The following is a 25,047-nucleotide window of genomic DNA, read 5'->3' on the forward strand; positions in this document are numbered from 1 at the left end:
CAAGCAGGGCTATGGCATGTATGCGCTGCCGAATGACGGTCCGAAAGTTAAAGGATCTTATTATTAATACTATTAACGATTCGCATCAGCACATTTGACATCATCCTACCATTCCTCTTCCATACACCACCGTGTTCCCAACTCCGTAAACCCCCATAGCCTTACCCGCGAACCCTAAAGGGCAATCCCCGGCCCTGACGCAGAGAGCGGGGACACATCCCCCCTCGATCTCCCATCCACAGACGCAGAAGAATACATCGAAGTAGGCGACACATCCCCATTCGTGCCGCCCTCACCCAACTCCCTCCCCGCTCCCACGCCCGGCACCGTAACCGCCAGCGTCCTCCGTTTCCCCTCCTCCCTTCTACTACCCGCCGCCAAAATCCCCGCCTCACACCCTGCCTCCCCTCCCCTCCCCATTCCGCCATTCCTAGACTCGGCAATAAACCTCTCATGCATACTCAACCCGTCTCCGGCCCAACCAGTCTTGGAATACGCAGGAGGTGGGGTGAGGTGGCGGCCTGAGCGTCGTGAGCCGGTTTGGCTGAGCTCATAGGTACTTGGCGGGGTCTGGAAACGGCGCGGGCGACGGAAGAGGAGGAACCAGAGGGAGAAGACGATTACGACGACGAGGACGGGGACGATGATGGCGATGGCGATTTGTGCGGCGGCGGGGAAAGCGCTAAACGCTGTGGTGGAGGCTGGGGTTGCGGTTGCGGAGGGGGTCGGGATGGAAGTGGAGGTTGCCGCTGAAGAGGAGGCGCGCCTGGTGCTACCGTGGGCGGTTGTCGTTGAGAGGATTACGGGGTTGGGCGCCGCGGTGGGGGTACTGCTGCTAGGGGTCGGGGACAGGGACGACAATGTCGAGGCTACGGATCCGATGCTCGCTGAAGAGCTTCTCGGGCTCTGGTCGATGCAGAAGGGGGATGGCGTATCATTACCCATGCAGGATTGGTCTTGCGCGCAACAGATGGAACCGCATTGGAAGTCGCCAACTGCGCAGACTCTGGTACAACCGGGGCCGCCTGAAGGGCAGCAGAGGTAGGCACCGTTATCAAGCGAGCACGCGTCCCCGACGTCGCCTGTGGTGTGTACGCCGTTAGTTGACTCAATCGCCAGTCGAATAAGCTCCGTTAGGGTAGAAATCGACTTACAGCACCATCCGCCCTGTGGACAGGTCGTTTCGCTCGGCCCACAGGCTGCGCCGAGCGAGTCCCTGTTCCGATGCCCCGCCAAGACCCGGATTCCGTTGCTGGCTGGCCATGCCGGGCGGAATAGAAACGCGGCGGGCTGCGCTGGCGGTTCTAGGGTCAAATTCGACTGCAACATTGCAACAAGGCGAGATGGCTGGATTGTGAGTGTGTGTCGTGCAGTACGGCATGATGAGAGACGGCAAAACAGCGAGAGGTTTTACTTGTCAGCACCTTCCTTCGTCTCATCGGACTACACTAGCTGACAAGATCACCATGTTGATCGTGATGTTGGCCCGTGCAGATGACGGCACCGGGGTTGTGCATGGAGCAGCGATCGCCACAGGGGAACGACGGCATTGGCTCGACATTTGAGACAGACTGCTGGGCAGCCTCGGCTTGCAGCCGTCGGTGATTTGCACATCTGGTTCCTGGGTTCCTGGCGAGGGTCGGTTCCGCTCCCGGACACCCCCCTCCCGGGACAGTGGTGGGAAGCGGAATCTTGCTGCCATTATGTGTACGTGTTAGCGGTCGTTTGGCAGTCTATCTCGCCGGTCTTTCCGAAATAATTAGTTATCTGACACGCTCTGACAGCCGACACCGAGCTAGCCCTGGCCTTGTCACCCGACCAGTCCCGGATCCTGGTGGATTTAAGAGTAGGTGAAAATTCCTGCTGGTTAGGCAACCACCACACTCGCTAACGTATTCCCTTGCCGACTAATTACCCACACCGGAGCTGGAGATGCTACCGACTGGTATGCGGTCAGCGCGCCGGATGTGTTCAGTCGTCTGGTTCCGCAAGTGCTCAGGTTTCCTGTTCAGTGTCTCGCATTGAATCAGCGCAGCAGGCCGAGTCCAGTTATTTATCCGTACAGTACAGTACCGCGGTAACCCAATCGAGCTCTATGCCAAGACACCGGCACGTGCGTTGCGCGCTGACCAATGACACCTGTCAAGGCTATGCGATTGGAAAAAGCACAGCCCAAGACAAGGAAACCTTCAAAAATCTTCCGCAATAGCAGCCCAGACGGCCGACGATGCGACATCCGTCCATCTGCATCGCCCATCGTTACGGCCAGTCGCTCCTTATGACCCGGCTCCACCAGTTTCCCCCGCGAGGGAACTAGACCCGATTTTTGACGCACCCATTTGCCTTTTCTGCGCTCAGCGCTTCGACACACTCGTTTATCCCTGAGACTTAACCCCCGCACGACGTCATGGGGAACTGTTCTTCTTGCCTCGGCAGCCGTCGCCGTGATGACTACGATGAGGTCCGTCCGTCTCTTCCTTGTCTCGCCCTTAGCTGGGCCGCCGGCGCTCTACAAGCCCAAACTGACAATTGTCTGCCCTCCAGGATGACGAGGCCCAACATCTCTTCGACGACCCCAACAACATGCACTATGGCAGCTTCGACCAGCAACACATGATGGGCCAGGAGGATCCGCAGGAGGTCCAAAGAGAGATTGAGGCTCTGCAGAGGGCGTGGCCCGGACATCCGAGTGCGTCTACCCCTCCCGCTCCTCAGATCTCCGCGGTTAGTCGATGGGACAGCGCATGGCTAACCGCGAATGCACAGCAACATGGTCGACATCTATGACATTGTGCCGCAGGACAAGGCCGTGCAGCCCGCCCCCGCTCCGTATGCGTATGCCGCCCAGGACGCAACGATGGCCCGCTACCACACTCTCCTCTCCAAGCTGTCGTCGCAGGACGACCTCGCCGCTGTGGCGCGCGTTGATTGGGGCACCCCGGACGATGACAACATCGAGATGCAGCAGAACCCCCTGCCCATCAAGCTCGATGGCGGCGACGTTCTTGTTGGCAACTTCGCCGATGCTGCGGCTGCCATGCGCTGAGATGTTATCCAACCCCCCACGCTGTCATCTGACCAAGACGCCGGCTTGGTCGAGCTCCGCTCCCGGGAGGAGAGAGAGAGCCTGCTGACCCATACCTACCGACACCATGCTCCAATCCGCCGGTATTCCCGCCTCTGTCCCCCCTTCTCACCGCCCCGGCGTCCGGCGTTTTATTAAGCTTTCGGCAAGAGTGCGGCGAGGGCCAACGTGACAACGTGACGTGGGACGGCCCGTTATTGAACGCTAGATACCCCATGGAGGCGGGGCCCGCTTCCATTTTGTCTCACTTCTGACGGCTTGGTAGGCACCGCATCATGATCCCGTGAGGGTGTGGAGTCCGGGAATATGGGGGGATGGTGCAGACTGTACCACAGATCAATCAAAAAAGCTTCCTTTTGTCTGTGACTGGCTCTCTCAAACTGTCGGGTAGCCAATCAAGGCCCGCCGTCGCGAATCGTTTCAAAAAGCGCGCCGAGGCGGTCACACGCCCCGTTTAATGACACCACGTGCACCTGGACTGCTGATGTTACTTCACAGTGGGGACTCCAGTATAAACAGGGCTTCTGCCCTGCATCCCAACCATTCCAGAGCGTCACCGACCTTCAGTTAGCCTCTTATGGACGCGTGGCATCGCCGAGAACTCCGCCTTCGGCGTTCTCCCTCTCGGGCATTCCCAGCGCGGGATGGCCCCTCATTCCATTCGCATCCATTGCCAGACACGATGTCAACTTTACGTCGACAAATACAACAAGGACCAAAAGCAGGAGTCTGTGTGTGATTCGGCATTTATGGAAGACCCATTGGGCCACCTGCAGCTCACAGATGGTTGTCGGGGAAGAACGGGGGGTGCCACGCATCGGAAGGGGAGGGTGAGGGGTGGACGGCCTGAGGGGCGGCGGCCCAGCCAGCCGGCCAGAAACAGAAGGATATGCAGCAGGGGGAGCGGAAGCACTTACAGCGCAGCGAAGCAGGTAACGTCACTCAGCCATGGCTGAGCTGCCACCGCAGAGGCCGCCTAGCGAGCATTCCGACCAGACCGGAGAGAACTGCGACGTGCAACTGCCAGGCCCCTCGCCAAACCCACCGGAACTTTCTCAGCCTTCCAGCCCGGCCACTTCATCCTCTGTGGAGCCCGCTTTGGCCCCAGAACCCCGTTGGGATGCGCACCTCAACAAACCACGAGATCCCTCTGCGATCCTCTGCGCCCGAACGGCTCCTTCTAGGTGCTGGCCGGCTATCGATTCACTGTCAGGATATCCCGTATTTTTCAGGCCTAGCGGAAGAGAAGCAGCAGAGAAGAAGGGCAGCCCAGAACCTTCTGGATCCCCTTTCAGGAGCCGAGCCCGAATCTCCCTGGCCACCCCGTCCACTCCTCATTCAGCGCTTTTTCGGGTGAGACACACAACGCCTCCCGCGCTGCACTCGCCTCCCCCTCCCCCCGCTGCGGGTATCCTCTCCTATTCGCCCAGACCTGCCGTCCGTCTGCCCTCTCGCTCGGCTACAGGTTCTACGATGACTTGCCAGATCAGTACAGCCACCCGCTCTGCCGCCCGTTCCGCAGCCAAAAGGGACCAGAGACTGCAACTGTACCCTGCGATCCCTCCCTCCTCTGTCATCTCCCACCCGTGCCCCCGCGGACCCCCCCGCGTCATGCTGCCGCCGATGGGGCCCATGAGGAGGAAGAAAAAGCCAGTGGGAATGCTCCCCGGCTCTGCACGTTGAAGTTCCGCGTTCTGGGCAATAATGAAAATCCCGCCCATATGCACCCTTACGCATGTTAGACAGCCGCCGAGACGATGCAGCCACCGGCGCTCTCTCTGATAAATGCCAAGGTGATCGGGGAGCCGGGGAAGGGGAAGAAAGGGGTAACCGCGCCAAATCAGCCATACTCGGTATTTTCGCCCCTTGGTTTTCGCCTCCTTCTGTTTGGGCATCAGTGAGAAGAATATCCCGTAGCGAACGAACTATGGTGGGGATCCAGGAGCAAAGGGAAAATCTGTAGCTTCGTTACTGATAAAACTGTTTCGTTCTTCATGTCCCCTCATCGCAAAACCCCCATTGCTGGAGAGAGAGATTCCTGTGCCCCTTTGCCGATTCTTCACGGTCTCCCAGACCAGGAAAAAAAAACCCATCAATAGAAAAACGTAACTCTTGATTCTGGACATTGGACATCGTGAAAACACAGACCGGGTAGGTGCCCTCGGAGACACTGGAGCCCAAAAATTGAAAGGAACGCCAAGCTGTGAACGGGAAAAAAAGAAAAAGATAGAAATCAGGGCCCTGAATCTTTCCCATCTCACGAACCCGGCCCATTCGCCTTGCAGCTGCTAGGGCGATGCCCGACATGAGGGCCCCCCTGCTCTGGTCTGCTTCTCACTCACACACTCTCTCCAGTTCCCACCTCCCACCCAATGGCTTTGGATCTGACTCCGCTTTCTCTAAATCCTGACACCCAAGATAACACAAAAAAGGAGAAGACAAGAAAAAGATGGTCAGCTTTTTCCTCTCAACCCACCATTCCGAGACCCCCCTCCGGACTCCTGCCCCTTGATCCTGTGTCGTCCATGTCCGCTCCCCGTTTTTGCCTTCCATTTCCGGAAACAGAATCCGTACAGTAGAAGAAATCAACCCCCCCCCCTGTACTCCAGCCATTCCGACCCGCCTGCCCCATTCCCACCAGCCCGGAGACTGGGGCAGTCTTCTGTCACGCAGAGAAAGAGAGAGAGTGAGAGAGAGCGCGAGACAGACTGACTGACTGACCCAGTGACATCCCCATCCCTTCTAACCACCCCCGGGGGGGTTCCCAAACCAAATCCGCAATCGGAAAGGAGAGAAAAAAGAAAAACAGGAAAAGAAGAGAAACGAAAAAAAGAAGCGAGGAGAGACAAGACGGAGAGACCCTAATAGCTGATACTGTACACGCGGGTCTGGTGCTCTATCCACATCTGGCGGACCTGCTGGTAGAGCTCCTCGATGTCGGCCTGCGTCTTCTCGATGGTGGCGCGGCGGCCGCCCTCGCGCTGCCAGCGCGAGATGTCGTCCTGCATCTTCTGCATGCGCCGGTCCTTCTTGGTGATGGCGTCGCACGTCTTGCACGGCTCCGAGATGGCGTCCGTGTGGAAGATCAACTTGAGCCCGCACGTCTCCCCCGTCCGCCGCTCCTTGTGGCACTGCTCCCGGAAGTTGCCCCATTTCCAGTAGCCGCAGATCCACCGCGTCTGTTGGTAGTAGCACATTTCTTTCTTTCTTTTTTTTTTTTTTTTTTTTTTTTTTTGTTCTTTTTGTCCCTTTCTCTCTTTCCCCTTTCTCTTGCTATGTATGTCTCTCTCTCTCTCCCTCTCTCTCTCTGTGTGTGTGTGGGAGAGAGATGTGTGTATGGGTGTGGGTGTGTGGTTGGATGGGTGTATGGGTGTATGGGTGGGTGAGCGGGAGTTGAGGCTTTGGGGGCGTTCCCGCGGGTGGGTTTGGACGGGACCCGAGTGGTTGATGTCTGTCGAGGTAGTGGACGATAAGTTGGTTCGGGTCCAATGTTCAACCCCTTTCTTTCCGCTTCTTTGCTCTCTTGAGTGGATCGGTCTTCTCGTCGTCGTCGTCGTCGTCGTTGTCGTCTCGTAAAAGTTTAATTGGATTGATCTGATTCATACAAAACTCTCGAGGTCAGCCTGGTTCTTTCTTTTTCATCTTCCCTGGGTTCCCCCATCTCCGCTCGTGGCCTTTCGTTTGTGGCGACCGGTAACAGGCCAGCCAGCTCTTGGGGTACCACAGCAGCTCAGGCTGCGTGGTCCTCGCGCAATGGGTCTCACTCACCCCGGATGAAGGGTCGGGGAAAGGCTAGATAGGTACTGGAGCGCGCCGGTTTGAATTCCGGGGTCTTGCTTCTGTCGATCATAGGGAGAGGTATGACCTCCTGTTTCTTTCGTCGTCTCCCTTGCGTGATACCGTTGGCACGGCGCGGTGATCGCTGAGGTGAGAGTGTTGTATCTTATCTCGATCACTTCCTGGTCCGGCTCGTTGGTCGCCAGAGGTCCGCGTTCCAAGCTCGACTGGATTCATCGAGGCATCCCGCTAGTACTTATACTCCGTGCCGTAGCATTTCTCCCTTGAGTCCAGGGGGGATGGTCCGCCAACACACGGTAGTAGGCCATGCATCAAAATGGTTTAGGTGGAGAAAGGTGAAGATAAACGGTCAAGCGAAAGAAAGCTTCCCGTCCATTCCCCGGTCTGACACCTTTCCCACCCCCGGCCCTCCGGGTGACTTCCCCCCCGTCGTCAATCACGCTCCCGATCACACGTCGAGCAGAGGATGTACCTGTCCGGCCATGAGGGTGTGCGATGGCACCCTTGCCGGCAAATTAGCTCTTTTTTTCTGGCCCGCGCAGGTACCCCCTGGGCGGAATGGCCTTCATAGGAGCCACGTCGTTCACGGCTCATTAACCAGGGTCGAGCACACACGCCTTCCCCACCACGCCATGAACACATTCACGGCTTGGGCCAGACGCGGTGGCGGGCCTCCAGGAACCGTCCATTGCCATCAATGGGGGCAAACTTGGGTGTGCTGTGTCTCATTCCTTGCCGTGTGCCATTGGCCCGAAAGCTCGCGAGCCGTGGCTTTCCATACGGGTACGAAAAGAGAAAAATAATAATAAAAAAAATGAAAAGAAAAAGAAAAAAGAAAAGAAAAAGAGAAAGAGAAAGAGTACGCCTTGCCCTTTCCTGTACGTACTAGTCTCCGCGCGGTACTTTCTACAACATACACACTCCCTGTCGCGCCTTGGGCAGAGCCTACTGGATACTGAGCCCTGTTTGTCACCGTTTGTTATGGCTTTTGTCGTCATTGATGACCCCGCCACCTGGCGCGGGACCCTTGGTCTTAGTGAGCCATGTACAGACGATCCTCCCGTTCTACCTTGCGGGCGCCGGCCTGGCCTCTTCCGGGTCGACCCACATGGCAACAACTGTCCCGGCTAGGCTGGGTCGGCGTGGCCGCGGCCAGGGCCGCCGAGGGGAAACGGGGGGGAGGGGTGTGTCCATGGTCAAGGTCGCGGCCGCCACAGTAGAAAAAAAAAGAACAGAAAAAAAACAGAAAAAAAAAAAAAGTTTCGTTTAGGCTCCTCCTCCCCCCCCGTCATGTACCATAATATCATCAGGGATGGTGTGGGGCATTAGGGTTCCTTACGTTGGTCCGAAGGGTGTAAACCAAACGTCTCTTGGCATGGTCGCAATCGTAGCGTTCTCCATATCCAAGTGCCACAAGAAACCTCCTATGGACCGCCTCCCAACGCCCGCTGGAATTGCCACTTGATGGTGTTTGGAGCAGAGCGTGTCCATAGTCCGGAAACCGTTGCTAAATGGGATTATGGGACGTATGCCTAGCCGCCCCTTCTTGTGCTCCGGCTCGAGCTTGATTGGGTTCCCGGCTTCCCTTGCACGATGGATCGACGGGAGCCAGCCACTCGGAAGGGAACCCTGTATTAAAGGTGGTGGTGGTCGCCGGGGACAGTTTAACTCGCAGCCAGAGTCTGGTCACTGTACCTCTGGAGGAAGCACGATGACCCACCATGGCGCCTAAGTGCCGACTCTGATGGTGTGAAGGAGTTTCTTGGTAACGGTGGAATCCATAGTGACAAGATAGCAACGTATCAGCTCACCGTGTCATTGGCAATACGGCTCGCCATCCCACTAGTACTCTACAGCGGAAGCTTGATGTCCTGTATAGTGCCGTCTTAACCAGCCGAGTGACCCCCACGATCGCTTCCACCGCCTTAACCGTTAGTAACACCGAGATTCTCATTTAGAGCACCTCGGCCCTTGGCTACGACCGTGCCCTGCTTCTATGGTGGTAGTTGAAAAGGATGGGGCCGGTGGAGCGGGGTCCCACGCAGGAGGTTGCTCTCACATGAATTGCGACCCGCCGTCCCACCACGACGACCCCGCCGTCAAAACGTTCTTTTGTTGACTCTCAAGGCTCAGAACGGCTTGGGGGATATCTCCACCCCGTCTTGCCGGTCGGTGGTTAGCGAGCCGGAAATGCGACGTGGCGTCTGGGGACTAGCCATGTCATTCGGCTTCGTGTTTGCGTCTATCATGGTCAAACTACACATGGTTGCGTAGTGAGCCATTAGTGGTATGGAATGGGTATGGTTGGCAGCTTGTCTCAACAGCTCCTTGGTGTGGATCCCGGCTTCGAAATGTCCCCGAGTCAGCCCGCGTTACCCATTCCCTACACATTACGTAGCTCCAAGTCAAGTTTAGGGCTAACACAAAAGCGAGCCAGACAGAGATCGATAGGTAAAGCCTTGCCGCCTCTACGTCGGCCGCCCGGCTCGACAACTCCCCCCCCTGCACGGGGACTAGTGAGGAAGGAAGGCCGGGGATCATTGACACAATTCAGGAAAGGGCCAAGTGTCGGCCGCGACAGTAGCGACCAGGGCCCGAGGTTTTTGGGAAGCCGAAGATGCAAGTCATTCTGCCACTTGATCGACCTTACTCTTCAGGCTGTTGTTGCTTCCCCTGTCCTTGGACGGAACGGGATGGAACCCTGGTGATTAGGCTTGATGGTGTGGCCAGGTCGGTCGGCCCACGATGGGGGCGGTGACTTACACTTCACCCTGCTTCCTGTGGGGTGATGCAAGCAGGATGATCACAGTTTGCTGCGGGTTGGCAGGGCTGTTCCCTTCGCGGGCTAGCCAAAACAATATCCGGACCAGGTTCCGGACACGACGTCTTTCTTCGCTTCGCCTTCATCGAGAGCGGGCCAGACTGGGCGGCCGCTTTGCGGATGTCAAATGTTTTATGCCGTGGCCTGGCTTGGTTTTGCCGGCGAGAGCAAGCTTCTGCGGCTTGGTTATGGCCAAGAGCCGCTGACCCGATTATCCTTGTATAGGGAGCCGGAGAGCGTGCCGAAAAGACACGGGTGGGTGAGAAACGATGGGCGCTCCGCTCCGTCAAGAGTTCGGACCGGGATGCCGCGCCGCATGTTGCAACTCGCAATACGGGTTTGAAATCTAGAAAAGGAAAGAAAAGGCCAACACTGCGATGAATCAATGTCACCACGGTCGCCCGCGGGGCGGCCTGGTGGAGCAAGAGAGGAGAAGCAGGGGTGCTAGTAAACATGGCCGTCCCGGGGCGGCCAGGTGTTTGTTGTGCCTTTCTCTGGAACCACACTCGCCGCCCTTGCCGCAGCCCGGCAGCCAAACGCGCGATAATTACCTGTCGTATCGTTCCTGTTTCTTTTGTCTCCGGCTCTGATGCCGATTGTCCTAGGCCGGGAGCGGCCCGTCCCCGTCGGCAGGGGAATTCCTATTCCTTGCAGTAAACCACCGAGGTGTTTTGCGTCTTCGTGCCATGCCTGGGATCCCGTATGCGGTAAATTGCCATGGAATGTCTTTCTTCTTGCCGTAGGGCCCATTTGGCCCTACTGATGAGGCTCTTCTTCTACCGTATCCCGTTTTGTTAGGTCGGGTTTGCTGGAACGGTTGAGGTCTCATTCGAGCCCTTGGCTGGTACGCAAATCATGTGCTGTAAGTCTGCTGCACAGGCTCACGATTGGAGTGGGTCAGGGGACCATTGCTGGCTCTTTGCCCGTGGCTGTCCACCCAGAACAGGCATTGCTCAATCGTGGCAGCGATTTGAGGAGCATTGGCGAGACCGGGTCCGTCCAATATCAACCGTAGAGAGCTTGGGATGAATATTGGCGCAGTCGAGATACCGAGAAGTGCCGTACACGGGAGGTGGATCTAACTCGGGGTGCGGCGGCTTGAAGCGAGTCAAAATCCAGCGACAGGGGTATGACGGGTCGCTTTTGCGGGAACGGCGGGTGACAGAGGGACGTGTTTTGGGAACAGCCTCAACGGAGCTTGCTCAGGCACTCTATTGGCTGGCCTTAACAAGGGGACCGACGGCTCCAGAACAGGCCACATCCTGGACCAGACCCGACGACACTCGTCGAAAGTTCTCCCGCAGATCGACGAGGCATTGCGCATCCACCCGGTGTCCTCCAGAAACCGCTCAAGGATCCCAAGTGAAGTAGGCGGACAGGCGTTGATGGGTTTGGCAAAAGCACCCGGTTCTTTCTGGAGCTTCTTGGCCTTGACGGGCACCCAACAGGGGTGACGACTGCGGGGTGCGTTGTCGCCACTTCATTCTGGAATTGCTCTCCCTGCTCGGCATCAAAACGGTAAGTGACCTGGCGGCAGGCCTGGCCAGGTGTTTGCTGAGCCTCAAGCTTCGAGTGGACATGAATCGGGAATGTGAAGATAGGTGGCTCATGCGGCGATATTCTGCCGGCCGCTGCTTAGACTCTCGGGCTTGTGAGACCGCCTGCAGACACATCTCTACCCGGTTGCTACACGCTGGGCGTTAGAGTCGACGGTTCCCGACAGCGCTAAACCGTAACGGAAGAGGGGTTCCCTTTCGTCCCACCGGCTCAGGTTCACCGGGCTCATGGCTCGTGTTTCCTGTCTAGTCTATCATGCGGTTGCCAGTTCCTGAACAGGCAACAATGAGAGTGATAAGCAGGTCATGGCCGCAGCTCTCGAGGCCGACCCCCGCCAATCTAACACGTCACCAACCGCGATCCGGCCGAGCAGGAGTGCCCGGTCTCTGTTGCAGACTAAGGAAGTCGATTCCATCGAGCTGAGGTCGGGATGCTATGTGATCAGCGGCATTAGTCTCGAGCGCAATTGAGTGATGCAGCATGTCACAGACGAACTGACTGGGACAGACCCAGTAAGCGGTGCCTCCAGCACAGGGCTTTTACCCAAACGCTCGCCTTGCCGAAGTTGTGGAGTGGGCCACGCACCGGGGGCTTGCAGCAGACCCTGGTTTGTCTGAAAAGTCAGCATAGCCCGTCGATGGTTGGGAACCAAGAGGGCCATCGGAGTTGCGACTCTCCCCTGCGCTACCACCGATGCCTGCCGCTGGAATTAACGTGCATCAAGACGCACAACGGGCGCCGTGCATCGTTTCCTCGGCAGGCAGGAAGTCCGCTTGGGCAGTGTGAGCTGTCGTTGGACGTAATAATTCGAGTCGTTAATGAGTATGGAGGAATCGGTAATTGTCTGTATGGCGAGGGGATTGAAGAGGGAGGAAACATGAAGACGCGGGTCGAGAATCAGAGGTGCGAGAGCCATGCCACGCCTGGCCCACCACGAGTTCTTCCGTCACTTTCACAACCCCGCGACGCTGCCCGCGCTTATCGTTATCAGTGGAAGCCGGGGTTGCTGCAGAGCACCCCGCCTACCGTTTCAACTCCTCGGGGCGGGGCTTCAGACGGCAGCAAGACAGCCAGACAGCCCAGGTTCAGGGTCGCTCGGCCACAACGAGAGAGAGAAAATGCCCGAACGGTCGCCGTAGCATTCTGGTTCTGGTTTTGATGATGTGTACAACACTGATGCTTCCTAGGGGCCAAAAAGCGATTCCAAAGGCAGCAGTAGGTCCGGGAGATGCATGGGCCCTGCGACCGTTCCTGAGCACTGCTGCATTAGATGCCTGTCCGTGCCTTGTGCCTCGTGCCTCGTGCCTCGCCCTTGCGCCCTCCCCTTACTGCGTGCTGTACTTACCGTCGAAGGAATTGACTGTGCCTCGTAATGACGCGTTGTCTCGTCGACTCCATCCGCGAATTCAGGTCGTACCGTGCCAAATCATAAATCGCTCGGCCACGCGCGAAAGCCGGTTTACCTTACCTTCCGCATCCGCGAGCATCTTTATCAGAATTGTCCTGGAACGAATATACCGGACGTTGACACTGACCCACGGATCCATCTCGCACCCGCCGCTTCCGCGGCGCAGGGATCGCGATCCCGCCCGTCACACGACAATCACTGGAGCAAGCTGCGCAGCCTAATCGACACGTCGACTCTCAGACTCGAGTCCAGGCAACAAGGCAGTGCTTCATACGACAAACCTCCCGTAGACTAGCTGCACCCGGCCAGCCACCAGTTTTTTTTTTTTTTTTTTTTTTTTTTTTTTTTTTTCCTGACTTCTCGTCTTGCCGGCCAAATCGGCGACCACCCTGCGGCGGCGTTGCTTGCTTGCTTGCTTGCTTGCTTGACGCGACGTGTTTAGCCGTACAGAGAGATCTCGGTCTGGAGCCACCACTCGTCTACGCGCCTAGAGCGTCTTGTCGGCAGAAGTCGGCGACATCCCTGAACACCGACTGTTGCCCGCGATTGGCGACCACCGAACTGGACGGGGAGAGGGGGCATTCTGAGCGCGTGGCACTTGACGTGGTTCTGTACGGAGCTTGATACCGACTAGTCTCGATCTCTCGGCGTTCGGGTGATAGCCGAGACAGCTAATCCCCGCATATCGCAAGAGGCGAACCTGTGGGGTTACCGTTGTCGTTGCCAGATCATCAGGGTGTGAGGCAGCTGGACGCAAGTCGCCTCTTTTAGAAGCATGGCGGCGCCTCCTGATCAAGACCGCCCGTCGATGGCGTCATTGCCGGCGCCAACGGAGCAGCAGCGGAGCCAAGCACCTTTCTTAACGTGCGAGACGGACTCGGGAGGCGGAGATCCAGACTTTGCCGTTGCTGCCCAGCTCGTCGACAAGACCACTAGCCTGACAATCTCGACCATCAGATGCGTGGTTGAGGAACTCCCAGTCCAGGAAGGCGGCCGTGATCTTCTTGCCTCCCATGTGTTGGCGACAACCAACTCCCTGACTCCGCTATGGTCCGGCAATGCCCAACCATGTCCCGGCACGTTGGTGGGAGACTGGCGAGAGGCCACTTCCAGCGCCGCGTCAGAGGAACCTCTTGCCGTTCTGTCAGCACCCCTGTACTGCTCCTCGATGATGGCGACGCCCTCTAGAATGCGAGTCCGGGTCGAACAAGTAGACACGATCACCGCCAACACAGTTCTGCCGCAACGTAGCACCCCAAGACAGCTTTCAGACTTGCCGAACGAGGTGCTGCTCCACATCCTGAGCTACCTCGAAGTGTGTGACCTGCTGGCCACGTCTAGGGTGCGTTCATCCCCTTGTTCCGTCCTTTCCCAGGTGTCCATCGTACCCCTTTTCGCAGTTGTAGACATTCCACCATGACCGTTTTCACAACAACTCTCCAGCCATGACGGAATGCTTTCCAAACGGATCACCAAGACCCTTTGAATAGACCCCCCCCCCCCCTAAACTCATTCGGAGAACCCAGCTCAGCCGCTGTCATCTCCCTCCACCTCCGCTCCGTCCTCCGAACCTCTCCCCATCTCTCTGTTTCCTCCCCTTCCCACTCCCGCAGCTTCTCCCCCCATCCCAAACTCGACGTACACCCACCCCCCCCCCCCCCCCCGGGAAAAAAAAAAAAAAAGACAGGTAAAGACATAGGCTAACACCCCATCCCCCCCAGGGGGGGTCTTCAACCGCGGACGACAGACCTCGCACCACCTCCGCACCCTCTCGCTCAGCCCGCACCTGCAGCACCTCCGCCTGCGGCGCACGCGGGCGGTCCTCCCGCCGCTGCTCACGTCGCCGTCGCGGCCGTCGCTCGCCGACCTCGCGCGCCGCTCCATCTTCCTCACCCACACGACCGCCGCCTCGCGCCGCCTGGGCCGCAGCCTCGCCTCCATCCGCCTCGCCCGCCGCCTCGCCGCCCGCCCCTCGGCCCAGGCCCTCGTCGAGCGCTGCGTCCTGCCCCGCGAGTGCCTCCCCTCCGAGGCCATGGTGGCGCCGGGCCTGGTGGCGCGCAAGCGGGCCGTTGAGAGGGAGAGGGTCAAGGACGGCCTGCGCGCCTGGGTCGGCTCCGTCATGAAGGGCGAGGTGAGGGTGCGCGGCGAAGGGCTGGAGCGGGCCGGGGTGGGGAGGGTGTGGGGGTTGAGAAGGTTTTGGGAGCGGGTTGGGAAAGGGGAGGCTTGAGATGGACGGTTCATGTGTAAACTGGTTATGATGGTGATGGTAAATGGCGTGATAGTTGGGATGGGTGGTATTGGTGTTGGATAGCAATGCTTGTTGGTATGTATCGTTGGAGGAGAATGCGCGCTCTGTATTGGAGGTTTTGGAAGGTTGCTAAAGGAATCAAGATCAGCGAGCAGGCGGTGTATCTTTGATGGGTAATTAATTGCTATTAATCTGGATCAATCCCAGCGACGTTGTTGCATATTTGGACGTACCATATGATACAAGTGTAGTGTACAAGTCATATCCTGAGCGAGAACTCCCCCCAGCGGATCGCAGATAAACTCCCCTACGCACGGAACCTGAAGCCATCCCAGTAGTCTTCCTCCTCATCCTCGTCCTCGTACTCATCCTCATCCTCATCCTCTGGCACGGCGGCATTCTCCTTGCCCGGGGCGGGCCCCTTGCCGGCACCGTCGGCCGTCCCGATCGGGGGTGCGGCAACGCCGCCACCACCTTGTAACCTCAGCGCTTCACGCCGCTCTCTCAGCTTCCGGGCCCGCGCTTCAAGCTCCTCCATCACTTCAAACTCGGTTTCCAACGCCCGAGTAGCCTCCTCCTTTTCGTCTTCAATCTGAATATCCACGAGCGCTCGCCGCTTCGCCGCCTCTTCCTCTTCTGACTTGGCCGCTATCTCTGCGGCACTCATAACGGGTGCCGAGATGACCGCGTCGCTTTCCAACGCAGCTGCCGCTGCAGGCTTGGCGCTACTCTTCCCTACCGTTCCGTGGACCAATTCCGCTTCAAACGCGGCCCATTCGTCCTCGTTTACCGGCGCCGCTGCCGATGTCTGGTCAGCAGGCTGTGATGGTGCGTCCGCTCTTGCCAACGGCGCTGGCTCTCTCCGCTGCTGTTGCGGCTCGTCCGATGTAAGCGACGACCTCCCAACTGGTGCCTTGGGAGTCGTGGCCATTGGTGTCCCACTGGGGCCAGGGGTCGCTGGACGTGAGGGGATCTGCATCTCCACGCCCATACTCGGGGTGCCTGATGTTCGGCGAGTGAGAGGCGGCGTGAGCGGCTTGGCCGCCTTGCCGCTGTCGTCCTTCTTCGCCGTTCCTTCCTGACTTTGTTCTGTCACCTCGATCTCGGCCTTACTGCGCTTGCTACGCGCCGAGTCCTCTTCGGTGTGGTCGCCCATCTCTTCGTCCGTATCGGCGAGTTTTCGCTTGTTCGATGGTGCCAGGTTGCCGTTCCGGTCCGAATCCTCTCCGACGAAGCCTGCATAGCCATTCGTCCCGTTATTTGATGACGCTTTGTGCAGGCTCTGCAGCCGTTGCCGGTGACCGGCACTTCGAAGGTGGCCGTCCCAGAGGGACTCGGTCTTGATGTGCTCGCGGCACACGGTGCACAGGAGCTTGCCCGCGTCCGAGTATGCGGCGTGCGGGTGTTCTATCCTGCGCGCAGCGCGTTGCTGGCGCAAGAGAGCGCGAACGTCGGCCATTGGAGGGGAGTATTTGAGTCGAAGGCGGTGAGGCTCGAGGAGGGGTAACGGTATGGCTCCTAGCGGTAGGTGGAACTGAGGATCCCGGGAAAGACAGCCTCACATCACACACGATACAAAGAACGAGGCTTTGCGAGTCGCCAATGGCCCGAGGCAACCAGCTGTGGCAAGGACCTCGGAGAGAGCCGTTGCGGTGATGAGGCGAGATGAAGAGCGCTTGGGCTAAGGCTGTTTAGTGCCAGCCAGCTGATGACGGAGGGGCAGCCACAGGCAGCTTCAGCCACAGCCGCAGAGGTCCCCGCATCCGAGGCGTCGGTGTACTTTCCCTTCCACTGCAACTCGTCGACAAAGCCGTCATCTCGTCTGCTTTTGGCTCAATTGACGCTCGTGATTGCCGGGTCACCGCTTGAAAGGGCCCGGTCCTACCTGAGCGAGAGGATGGCAGCTTACCCAATTCTCCATACCTGAGCTTGAAACTGCTTGTCGTGGGGGGGATTTCTTGGCCAGCATCGCGTTGCAACAGCATCAATCCAATCCCGGATTATTTACCTAGCCGCAATGGACAACCATGACGACGACACATCGAGAGTAACATCGCTCTGGCCGGATCCCGTGCCGTTCTGGAAAGACTTTACACCCGAGAACCTTGCGCGCTACGAGAGCCTCAAGCAGGACTACGCCCAGCAGCAGGGTCTCAACGCCGATACGGTCATCCGAGTCCCCGACATACCAGAGGACCTCATCAACGTCCAGCCGCCGCCCGAGCCGGCCGAGGGAAAATGGAGATTATTTGGCGAGAGCGAAAAGGTTTGGATACTCTGGACTCGGACTCGAGCGAAGCATGTGCTAACCCCGCCCCCGGCACAGCTCACCGAGACCCTCCAGAGCCTGGAAGATGCGGGTATTCAGCGGCTGGCGCCTGCCACCGAGACGGACCAGGACAGCAAGCACCTTGACCGTGGATTCGAGCTGAAGAAGCTGGCCAAGTCCATCCTCCTCAACTACCTCGAGCTGGTCGGGATAATGAGCCACAACCCAGCACACGTAAGTGTTTCCTGGCGCGCAGCGCAAAGAAGCCGCGACGACTGACCAACAACCTCCCGCCTCAGGCCTCCGAGAAGATCCAGGATCTGAAGACGCTCCTGCTCAATTTCCACCACATACTCAACGAGTACCGCCCGCACCAGGCGCGCGAGCAACTGATTCAGCTCATGCAGGACCAGCTGGACAGCAAGCGCGCGGAGACGGCGGGGATACGGAGCGTGGTGGACAAGGCAAAGCGCATGATTGAAGGGCTAGCCAGCATCGAGGTTCCACGGCTCGATGCCGCCGTGGAGAAGGAGCCGCTCGACGCCGACGGTGACAAGCCGCGACATTATGAGGTGGCCGCATGGGCACAGCTGGATGCAGAGGTTGCGTAACTAAGAGGCTGGCGGTGCCCGAGACTAGACTAGGTGATCAATAAGCGCATACACTAAATAATAGGCACAGTGGGCTGCTGTATACCCTCTGGCTTGTACGTCGGTAGAGCATCGTCTCGTGGGAACCTCGCGATACTTTAGGGAAAAGAAGACGGTGGCAACAAGAAGCCCGACTCCGCGAGATAGTCACCGATAGTCTTAAAACCCAAGACACTTCAATTGATAGAACGAAAACTAGTAGCAAGCTTAAGACATGCATCGCAAACTATTACCCCAGCAATTAAAGTACACTGCCTCGACCTAAACTGGCATATAACGATCGCCTATGACTCCCGAGATCCAACGAAAGAAAAACCGAAACAATCCCAAATGCCCTCCCGTTATCCCAGAGACGACCAGCGAGTTGAGCTACAGAAATAGCACCTGATAGATAGAGACCCCGGCGGAAGTAGCCATGGTAGTAGCTGCTCAGTCTCATTCATGGAATAATTAATTCATCAACAAACTCAGAGCTACGGGCCCATCCCTCGCTACCTTTCAAAACACAACGGGGGTCCCGTTATGGCCTTCACTTCTCCCGGCCCGAGCCATCGCCATCCTCCACTGTGGACGTCTCATTTATCCGTCGATGTAAAAAAAAAAAAAAAAAAAAAAAAAAAAGAGACGTGGAATCCTTGGCTACACAATGCGCGTCGTCTGCCGGAGAGGAAGCACGCCGCTGCCTCTGCTGCTGCCATCGCCAGTTCTATGTGCCGCGGAATCAATGCCGGTAGTTGTAGGGGCTGTACATGGAATCGCTTGAGCTGGGACAGTCAGTGGTCGGAATGGCGGAAGGGTGTCGTTAGCCCCTCAGGTCCCCTAAGCCGGGGGCCTCGTGTTAACCGTGGCGGCCGTAGCCTGAGGCGGAATCGGTGGTGGTGGAATGGGTGTTTGTTTAGGTGGGCCGCCGCCAGGGCCGCCGCCGAGATGTGGGATTGGCGGGGGTGGGATAGGGTTGGCGTGCCGCGCAGGGCCCGGAGTCAGCTGGTGTTGTTGTTGCTGCTGCTGCTGCTGCTGTTGTTGTTGTTGTTGTTGTTGTTGTTGTTGTATTGGAGGCTGATGTTGCTGCTGCGGCTGGAGATGGGGTTGTTGCTTGGGAGGAGCGGGAGGTGGTGGTGGTTGTGACGCGGCGGTAGCCTGCTGCCGCTGCTGCTGCTGCTGCTGCTGCTGGGTTGCGCCGTTCTCCAGAACGCTGCTCAAATACGGGAGATCATCTCGCGTCCTGGGATCCCGCTCGTAGATCTTTTTAATAAGCTCCCACTCTTTGCGAGCCATCACGTGAGCCTGCGGCAGGAGAAATCCCACTGTCGGGCTGGCCATCAGATCGCCCAGGATTTCGCGGGCCATGGCCTCACCCTGCCGTTGCAGTTCATCAACGGTCGGGTTCTGTCTTGAGTTATTCTGGCCCTGCGGAGCAGGCGGGTGCGTTGCGGGGGGTTGCTGCGGTGGCATGCTGTTCCTGGGCGATGGGTATGTCGGGAATGGCCCCTGGGCGACGGTGGGCGAGAAGGCAGGCGCTGAGATGGACTGCCGACCGGCAAGGGGAAACCCTGCCTGTGTCGGTGTTGGAGTCCCAGGAGACTGTGCATAGCCGGAACCCGCCGAGGGAAAGCCTTGGCCCTGTGCGTCGGCCTTCTCGGCAGCTAGCTGCGTTCTCAAGATATCGTTCGGATCGGTCGTGCCGTGGATGCGCTGGATTGTCTCCGGGTCGTTGCGGTAGACGAAGACAGCCAACATCATATGTTCGGTTCTCGTCTCCGGGAGGTAGTTGTCTACTAGGTTCTGGATAAATTCGGGGTGGTTTTCGATACCGCCAGGCAAGACAGGTATTAGGTAGGTGTCGCGGACGTTGGCAACGCCCTTGTCCCCAATCACGCCGTACCGCTTCTTTGAAACAAAATAGTCGATCAGCATCCGCATGTCAGTTTTTGCTGCATGTGACGCCGGCTCGAGATTGACCACAACGATATCCGTGGGCAAACTGTAGCGCAGACCGCAGAGGTAAACGGTGGCGGGTTGCTCCTCGATCCGCCCGCAGACTGTCAATGTCTTGGGGATCAGCTTGTCCCACGGCAGTCCAATAGTCTCGCTCAGATTGGCGCCTCCCATGTGCTTGGCAGCGACTGGAATATCTGCGAGGCCGTTCATAACGAGGCGGCCTCGCCACACTACATCCGGATCGTTCTCCTCTTTTGGTGAGTAAGGGGGGGACTGGGTCCCGTCATCGAGCAGGCGGTCAACATCCGGATCGACTCCCGGTCCGCTAGCGGGTGCAGACACCAGCGACGGTGGGGCCTGATTCTGGGGGAGAGTCGGTGACTTGACGCTCGAGAAGACCTTGTTAATGTCAAAGTCTGCTCTGTTTGGGGATTGCTGCGTGTCGATGGCTAGGCTGGGTGACCGAGTGTGACCAGTTCGAACTGGGAATTCTGGCGTCCCCTTGTCCTGCTTCGGGGCGCTTGGCCGGCGGACCGGCGCAGACGGGACTTCGTCATTGGCAAGGGTGAAGCCATCGTCATCGATGATTTCGTCGCCCTTGTGGGTTCTCCGGATCCGCGGGACATCCTCGGTGATCTTGATGGCCTGCTTCTCTGCCCTCGCCCGCATTTCTGCCGTCTCCTTCTGCAGCTCCTTGGAAGCAAGCTCCTCTGTCGACATGGCCGCCAGCATCGGTGGGGTCAGAGTCCGGTCAAGCAGGCGGGTGCACAATTCGGGGTTGCTCTTGAGGTTGAAGGCTAACGTCCGGATCTGGCTGGCATACGCGTTCGGCGAAGGATGCGTGTCGTGCACAGCGCGCTCGATCTGGAGAGCAAACCGCTCGGCATGTTCAGCCGGGGACACACCGTCAGAGACAGCGAGGGCGCCATTCTTCTCTAGATTTGTGAGGGAGTGGATAAGAGACTTGGACAAGGCCTTCGCAGGGCCCTGCCGTGCGTCTAGCAACTCGGTAATCTTGGTGGGAATATCTGCCGGAGGCGAATAGCCCGGGACAGGGACGGACTGCGTCTCGTTGACTTTTCGGACCTTCTGCGACGGCCGCACCGAGGGCCAGGTTAGTGGCTGGTTTACCAAGATCAGATAACAGGGCTCGCACTCACCTTCTGTTCCTTCTCCTGCGCGCCGTCCAGATTCTTACGCTTCTGGCCCGCGCCTTTGGCCTCCTTCTTGGGCTCTGGAGCCGGCGGCGGCGATTGCTTGGATTTCTGCGAAGCGTCCTCCTTGAGGTCGCTCGTTCTCTTCTTGCCCTTCTTTGGGCCCCTCTTCTTTTTCTCGGCCTTCTCCTCTTCGTATGCCTTACGGCGGGCCTCCCACGGCCTCTCTCCCTTCGCGATGCCAGCGAGCAGCTCCCTGTGGTTCTCGGGCCGGCAGATCTCGCAGAAATACTCCTTAGGTAAATCCTCTGTGTACTGGCTCATGCCCATGCAGATGTTATGCTGCCAGGCGCCGCATTGGTCGCATGCGATCCATGGCTCTCCCGAGTCCTCGTCTTGCTCTGTCGCGCCGCACACGCAGCGGATGACCTCCTCCTCGGGTTCTTCTGGCTCGGGGGCCGCCTTCTTGCTCTTCTTGCCGCCGCCGCGTCGCTTCGGGGCCTCAATGGGCTGGTCGAGCTGTTCCAACGCCTTGTGCTGGCCTTTGGTGGCCCTAACAGATCGGCGGGGTTCCGGTTCTGGCGGGGGTTGGATGGTTAGCTGTTGATCACGATTGGTGCGACGACCACGCAGCGGCATTCTGCTGGTTTTGTCTTCGGCGCACTGGTGGGATAGAGGTTGTGGCGCGCACAAGATGTGTCGCGCGTGGTGCTGCTTACCAGACATTGTCGCGTCGAGACGAAATGGAGCGACTGGAGATTGACTGCCGGCCACGTATCGCAGGTATGTCCCTCCTTGTGTCGCGCGTCTCTACTGCAGATTGCTCAAGAATGCGTGATAGGTTGCACGCGGTCACTTGATAAGGTATTTTACACATAAAACTAATGATGGAACTGCGCAGATACGGGAGTCCCGCAAATGACGAGACAACTCCTCAAGATATCTGCAGAAACCCTAGCACCTGTATTCTCTCACAAGCTTCCTGCCCATTACGCGCCAAAGGGTGTTGCGGGCGATTCGGGTAGTGGCGACGGATTTTGGGGGGGGGGGGGAGGTTTTTTTTTTTTTTTTTTTTTTTTTTTACGCGCAGCAGCTGTCGAGTCGAAGCTCCAGGAGCACCACAGGATAGTGGCGCGTGACGCAGGCAAAAGAATTGACTGCGCTCTGTGTTCCCGCAGATTGACTCGGCGGGTCACAAAAGATGATGCGTCGGAAGGTGGAAATTGTCTTGACGAGAAACTGGGTAAGATAAGACAGGCGCTCGTCTCTGTCGTATGACGAACTGCGGAGGTTGAATGAAAAGAGGAGAGACGAGTTTGGGAGGGGGAGCAGCCGCGACGGGCTCTCAATTGTTAAGTAAAAGGAGGACGGGGACAGCCGATTAGATAAGCCCGTTGAGCGAAAGCTCGGGGGCTTGGCGATCTGAGCTCATGCTGCATGTGGCCCGTGCGCTGTACTGATTACCGTATCGACCTGAAGTGCAAGGCAGCCAAACAGCTACGCGTGTGAGCGCTTGCCTGGAGCTCTCTGGGCTGGGCTGCATCAGTGAGGTCCAGCAACCAGCATCAACGAGCACCAACCAGCCTTCTGCCTCTTGCTTGTGGTCACAGACGACAACCTACAGATCCTCGGTAAACCCGCCTGAGCCCGCTTAATTCCTCATCCTCCCAGAGTCTGCCAATCGTCCTTCCAGTTATCGCAACCCCGCCATCATGTCGAGAAGATACGATTCCCGAGTGAGTTGGTCGCTGCCTTTGGCTCCACTGGGACCCTCGAACCCGGTGCGGCATGGAGCTTGACGGCCATGGTGCTTACCACACGCGCAGACAACCATCTTCTCTCCCGACGGCCGCCTGTACCAGGTCGAATATGCGCTAGAGGCCATCTCCCACGCCGGGACTGCCATCGGCATCCTGGCCAAGGACGGCATCGTCCTGGCCGCTGAGCGCAAGGTCACGTCGAAGCTTCTGGAGCAGGATACATCAGCCGAGAAGCTCTATATTCTCAATGAGTACGGGCAATCATCTGTGTTGTGCGGTTCGCGATAGTGCAGCCTTGCTGACCTGGCTGTACCCCGCAGCAACATGATCTGCGCCGTTGCGGGCATGACGGCCGACGCCAACATCCTCATCAACTACGCCCGACAGGCCGCCCAGCGGTACCTCCTCACCTACAACGAAGACATTCCCTGCGAGCAGCTGGTGCGACGGCTCTGCGACCTGAAGCAAGGTTACACACAACACGGTGGTCTGCGGCCGTTTGGCGTCTCGTTCATCTACGCCGGGTGGGACCCGCAGCGCCAGTTCCAGCTGTATCTCAGCAACCCGTCGGGCAACTACGGCGGCTGGAAGGCGACGAGCTCGGGCGCTAACCACGCTAGCGCGCAGAGCTTGTTGAAGCAAGATTACAAGGAGGACTGCACGCTCAAGGAGGCTTGCGGCATGGCCGTCAAGGTGCTGAGCAAGACGATGGACTCGACAAAGCTGAGCAGCGAGAAGAGTGCGTGCGGCCATCACAACGTCTGGGAATGAACAACAGCTGACATGGATACAGTCGAGTTTGCGACGGTGGGCCAGACCAAGGACGGAAAGATCTACCATAGACTATGGAACGCCGAAGAGATTACGGCGCTGCTGAAGGAGCACGACTTGGCCAAGGACGAAACAGCAGAGGAAAAGTAGGCTAAAGGGCTAGAGACGGTGTTGGGAAAATAGGACGAGATGACTGCCTGCTAGCGCCGCCGTGTACTAATAGAGGCCCGATGCATATGCCAGTTGGACCTTAACTCGATGTCTGCAGTCCCCCAGATATGCTGCATAAACCGCGTAGGACCGATAATGCACCATGACTCCAAACATTCCCGCATATACTCATAGCACGCTAAAATCCATCCATACACACATAAACACATAAATGTAGCACTTACGGGAATCAGGCCGGGGACTGTCAAGGCCAAAGTCAGCAAAAAAATCGCCGCATATCAATTCTCGCCCAGTTCGATGCCTACATTTCGGCCCGCACCACCGCCCTCCTCCTCATCCCTCACCCGCCCATAACGCCCATTGAGGACCTCGTCGCTTCCCGGGGGGCCGGCATACGGCTCGTCGCAGCGGCCGCTGCTCAGCCGTGGCCAGTAGCGGCGGTAGCTCCAGTAGGTGACGGTCCAGCCCAGGAGGCTGCCGACGCACACGTCCCACACGTCGTGGCGGTAGTCCTGGCAGCGGCTGATGGCGATCAGGGTGGCGCCCAGCAGCGGGGCCAGGCACAGCAGCGCGCGCACCAGGTCGCCCCGGACCAGCTTCTCCGTGTGCTCGGCCACGCTGCCCGCGCCGTGCGCGAAGACGCGCGCCTGCCCCGCCAGGAACAGGCTCAGGTAGCCCAGCCCCGCGAACGAGAAGGACGAGTGGCCCGACGGGAACGAGCGCCACCCGTCGTGCAGCGTGTGGTGGTGCGTCTGGGTGCACACGTCGATCGTGACCAGGACGTCCTTGGGCGTGCCGGCCGCCGGGAGGCACCGCGCGATGAGGTCGGGCCGCGGCCGGCCCACCATGTTCTTGATCACGTCGGTGAGGAACGAGGTCAGGATCATGGCAATGGCCAGGCCGAGGATGGTGACATGGTGCTTGTGGGCCGACGCACCCGTGACGAGGTTGTGTACGATCAGGACGGCGAGGGGGATGAAGAGGGCGTAGACGAAGTCGAGCGCTGGAGCGAGCGCCAGGGTTAGGTTCAGCGGGGCGACGGATGCGAGGGGAGGGAGGGCTTACTGAGCGGCACTCGTTCTACCTCTGCGTGCGGGAATGATATGCGCAGGTCGTTGAGGGAGAACATGCGGTGGAAGGGCACGACCAAGAATTGCACCTGTTGTCCGGACCGGTTAGTGTGCCCCAGCAGTGTGCACTCGGGCGACGCACTAGGAGATAGCCTGCCAGGAGCAAGACGAAGCCGATGTAGTCTGACGCATAGGTTCTCTGCAAAGTCCGAGTTGGTCAGCCCATATTGCGACAGCACAGATGTATGCGACCTTGATGATCGTAGACTTGCCCGCCAGAATCTCGACCAAGTGCCCAGGATCCCTCCGCCGCCGGCTCCTGCCGAATTCGCCTTGGGAGGGGCCAT

The 25,047-nt window shown here is 58.4% G+C and overlaps 8 protein-coding genes across 8 annotated transcripts; 4 read left to right on the top strand and 4 right to left on the bottom strand.

Moving 5' to 3' along the window:
* Window positions 1–2,407: 2,407 nt before the first annotated feature.
* On the top strand, window positions 2,408–3,046 carry MFIFM68171_05690 (uncharacterized protein; the record flags this gene model as incomplete). The annotated part of the gene is made up of 3 exons (XM_071061110.1): window positions 2,408–2,461; window positions 2,545–2,693; window positions 2,767–3,046. The coding sequence occupies 3 exons, from the start codon at window positions 2,408–2,410 to the stop codon at window positions 3,044–3,046; spliced, it is 483 nt and encodes a 160-aa protein (XP_070917211.1).
* A 2,900-nt stretch (window positions 3,047–5,946) lies between these two features.
* MFIFM68171_05691 (uncharacterized protein) lies at window positions 5,947–6,282 on the bottom strand (the record flags this gene model as incomplete). The annotated part of the gene is made up of 1 exon (XM_071061111.1): window positions 5,947–6,282. The coding sequence occupies one exon, from the start codon at window positions 6,280–6,282 to the stop codon at window positions 5,947–5,949; it is 336 nt and encodes a 111-aa protein (XP_070917212.1).
* Window positions 6,283–13,444: 7,162 nt separating this feature from the next.
* On the top strand, window positions 13,445–14,896 carry MFIFM68171_05692 (uncharacterized protein; the record flags this gene model as incomplete). The annotated part of the gene is made up of 2 exons (XM_071061112.1): window positions 13,445–14,011; window positions 14,417–14,896. 2 exons carry the CDS (start codon window positions 13,445–13,447, stop codon window positions 14,894–14,896), a joined length of 1,047 nt encoding a protein of 348 aa, XP_070917213.1.
* Window positions 14,897–15,224: 328 nt separating this feature from the next.
* MFIFM68171_05693 (uncharacterized protein) lies at window positions 15,225–16,376 on the bottom strand (the record flags this gene model as incomplete). The annotated part of the gene is made up of 1 exon (XM_071061113.1): window positions 15,225–16,376. The coding sequence occupies one exon, from the start codon at window positions 16,374–16,376 to the stop codon at window positions 15,225–15,227; it is 1,152 nt and encodes a 383-aa protein (XP_070917214.1).
* A 558-nt stretch (window positions 16,377–16,934) lies between these two features.
* On the top strand, window positions 16,935–17,797 carry MED7 (Mediator of RNA polymerase II transcription subunit 7; the record flags this gene model as incomplete). Its single annotated transcript, XM_071061114.1, has 3 exons — window positions 16,935–17,183; window positions 17,244–17,420; window positions 17,486–17,797. 3 exons carry the CDS (start codon window positions 16,935–16,937, stop codon window positions 17,795–17,797), a joined length of 738 nt encoding a protein of 245 aa, XP_070917215.1.
* An 858-nt stretch (window positions 17,798–18,655) lies between these two features.
* BYE1 (Transcription factor bye1) lies at window positions 18,656–21,567 on the bottom strand (the record flags this gene model as incomplete). The annotated part of the gene is made up of 2 exons (XM_071061115.1): window positions 18,656–20,863; window positions 20,935–21,567. The coding sequence occupies 2 exons, from the start codon at window positions 21,565–21,567 to the stop codon at window positions 18,656–18,658; spliced, it is 2,841 nt and encodes a 946-aa protein (XP_070917216.1).
* Window positions 21,568–22,640: 1,073 nt separating this feature from the next.
* On the top strand, window positions 22,641–23,609 carry PRE9 (Proteasome subunit alpha type-3; the record flags this gene model as incomplete). The annotated part of the gene is made up of 4 exons (XM_071061116.1): window positions 22,641–22,664; window positions 22,755–22,939; window positions 23,009–23,427; window positions 23,482–23,609. The coding sequence occupies 4 exons, from the start codon at window positions 22,641–22,643 to the stop codon at window positions 23,607–23,609; spliced, it is 756 nt and encodes a 251-aa protein (XP_070917217.1).
* A 299-nt stretch (window positions 23,610–23,908) lies between these two features.
* Window positions 23,909–25,047, bottom strand: MFIFM68171_05697 (uncharacterized protein; the record flags this gene model as incomplete). The annotated part of the gene is made up of 4 exons (XM_071061117.1): window positions 23,909–24,633; window positions 24,696–24,789; window positions 24,843–24,899; window positions 24,973–25,047. 4 exons carry the CDS (start codon window positions 25,045–25,047, stop codon window positions 23,909–23,911), a joined length of 951 nt encoding a protein of 316 aa, XP_070917218.1.

Source organism: Madurella fahalii (assembly GCF_045866475.1).
Source record: "Madurella fahalii IFM 68171 DNA, scaffold_3, whole genome shotgun sequence".
Taxonomy (NCBI): Eukaryota; Fungi; Ascomycota; class Sordariomycetes; order Sordariales; genus Madurella; species Madurella fahalii.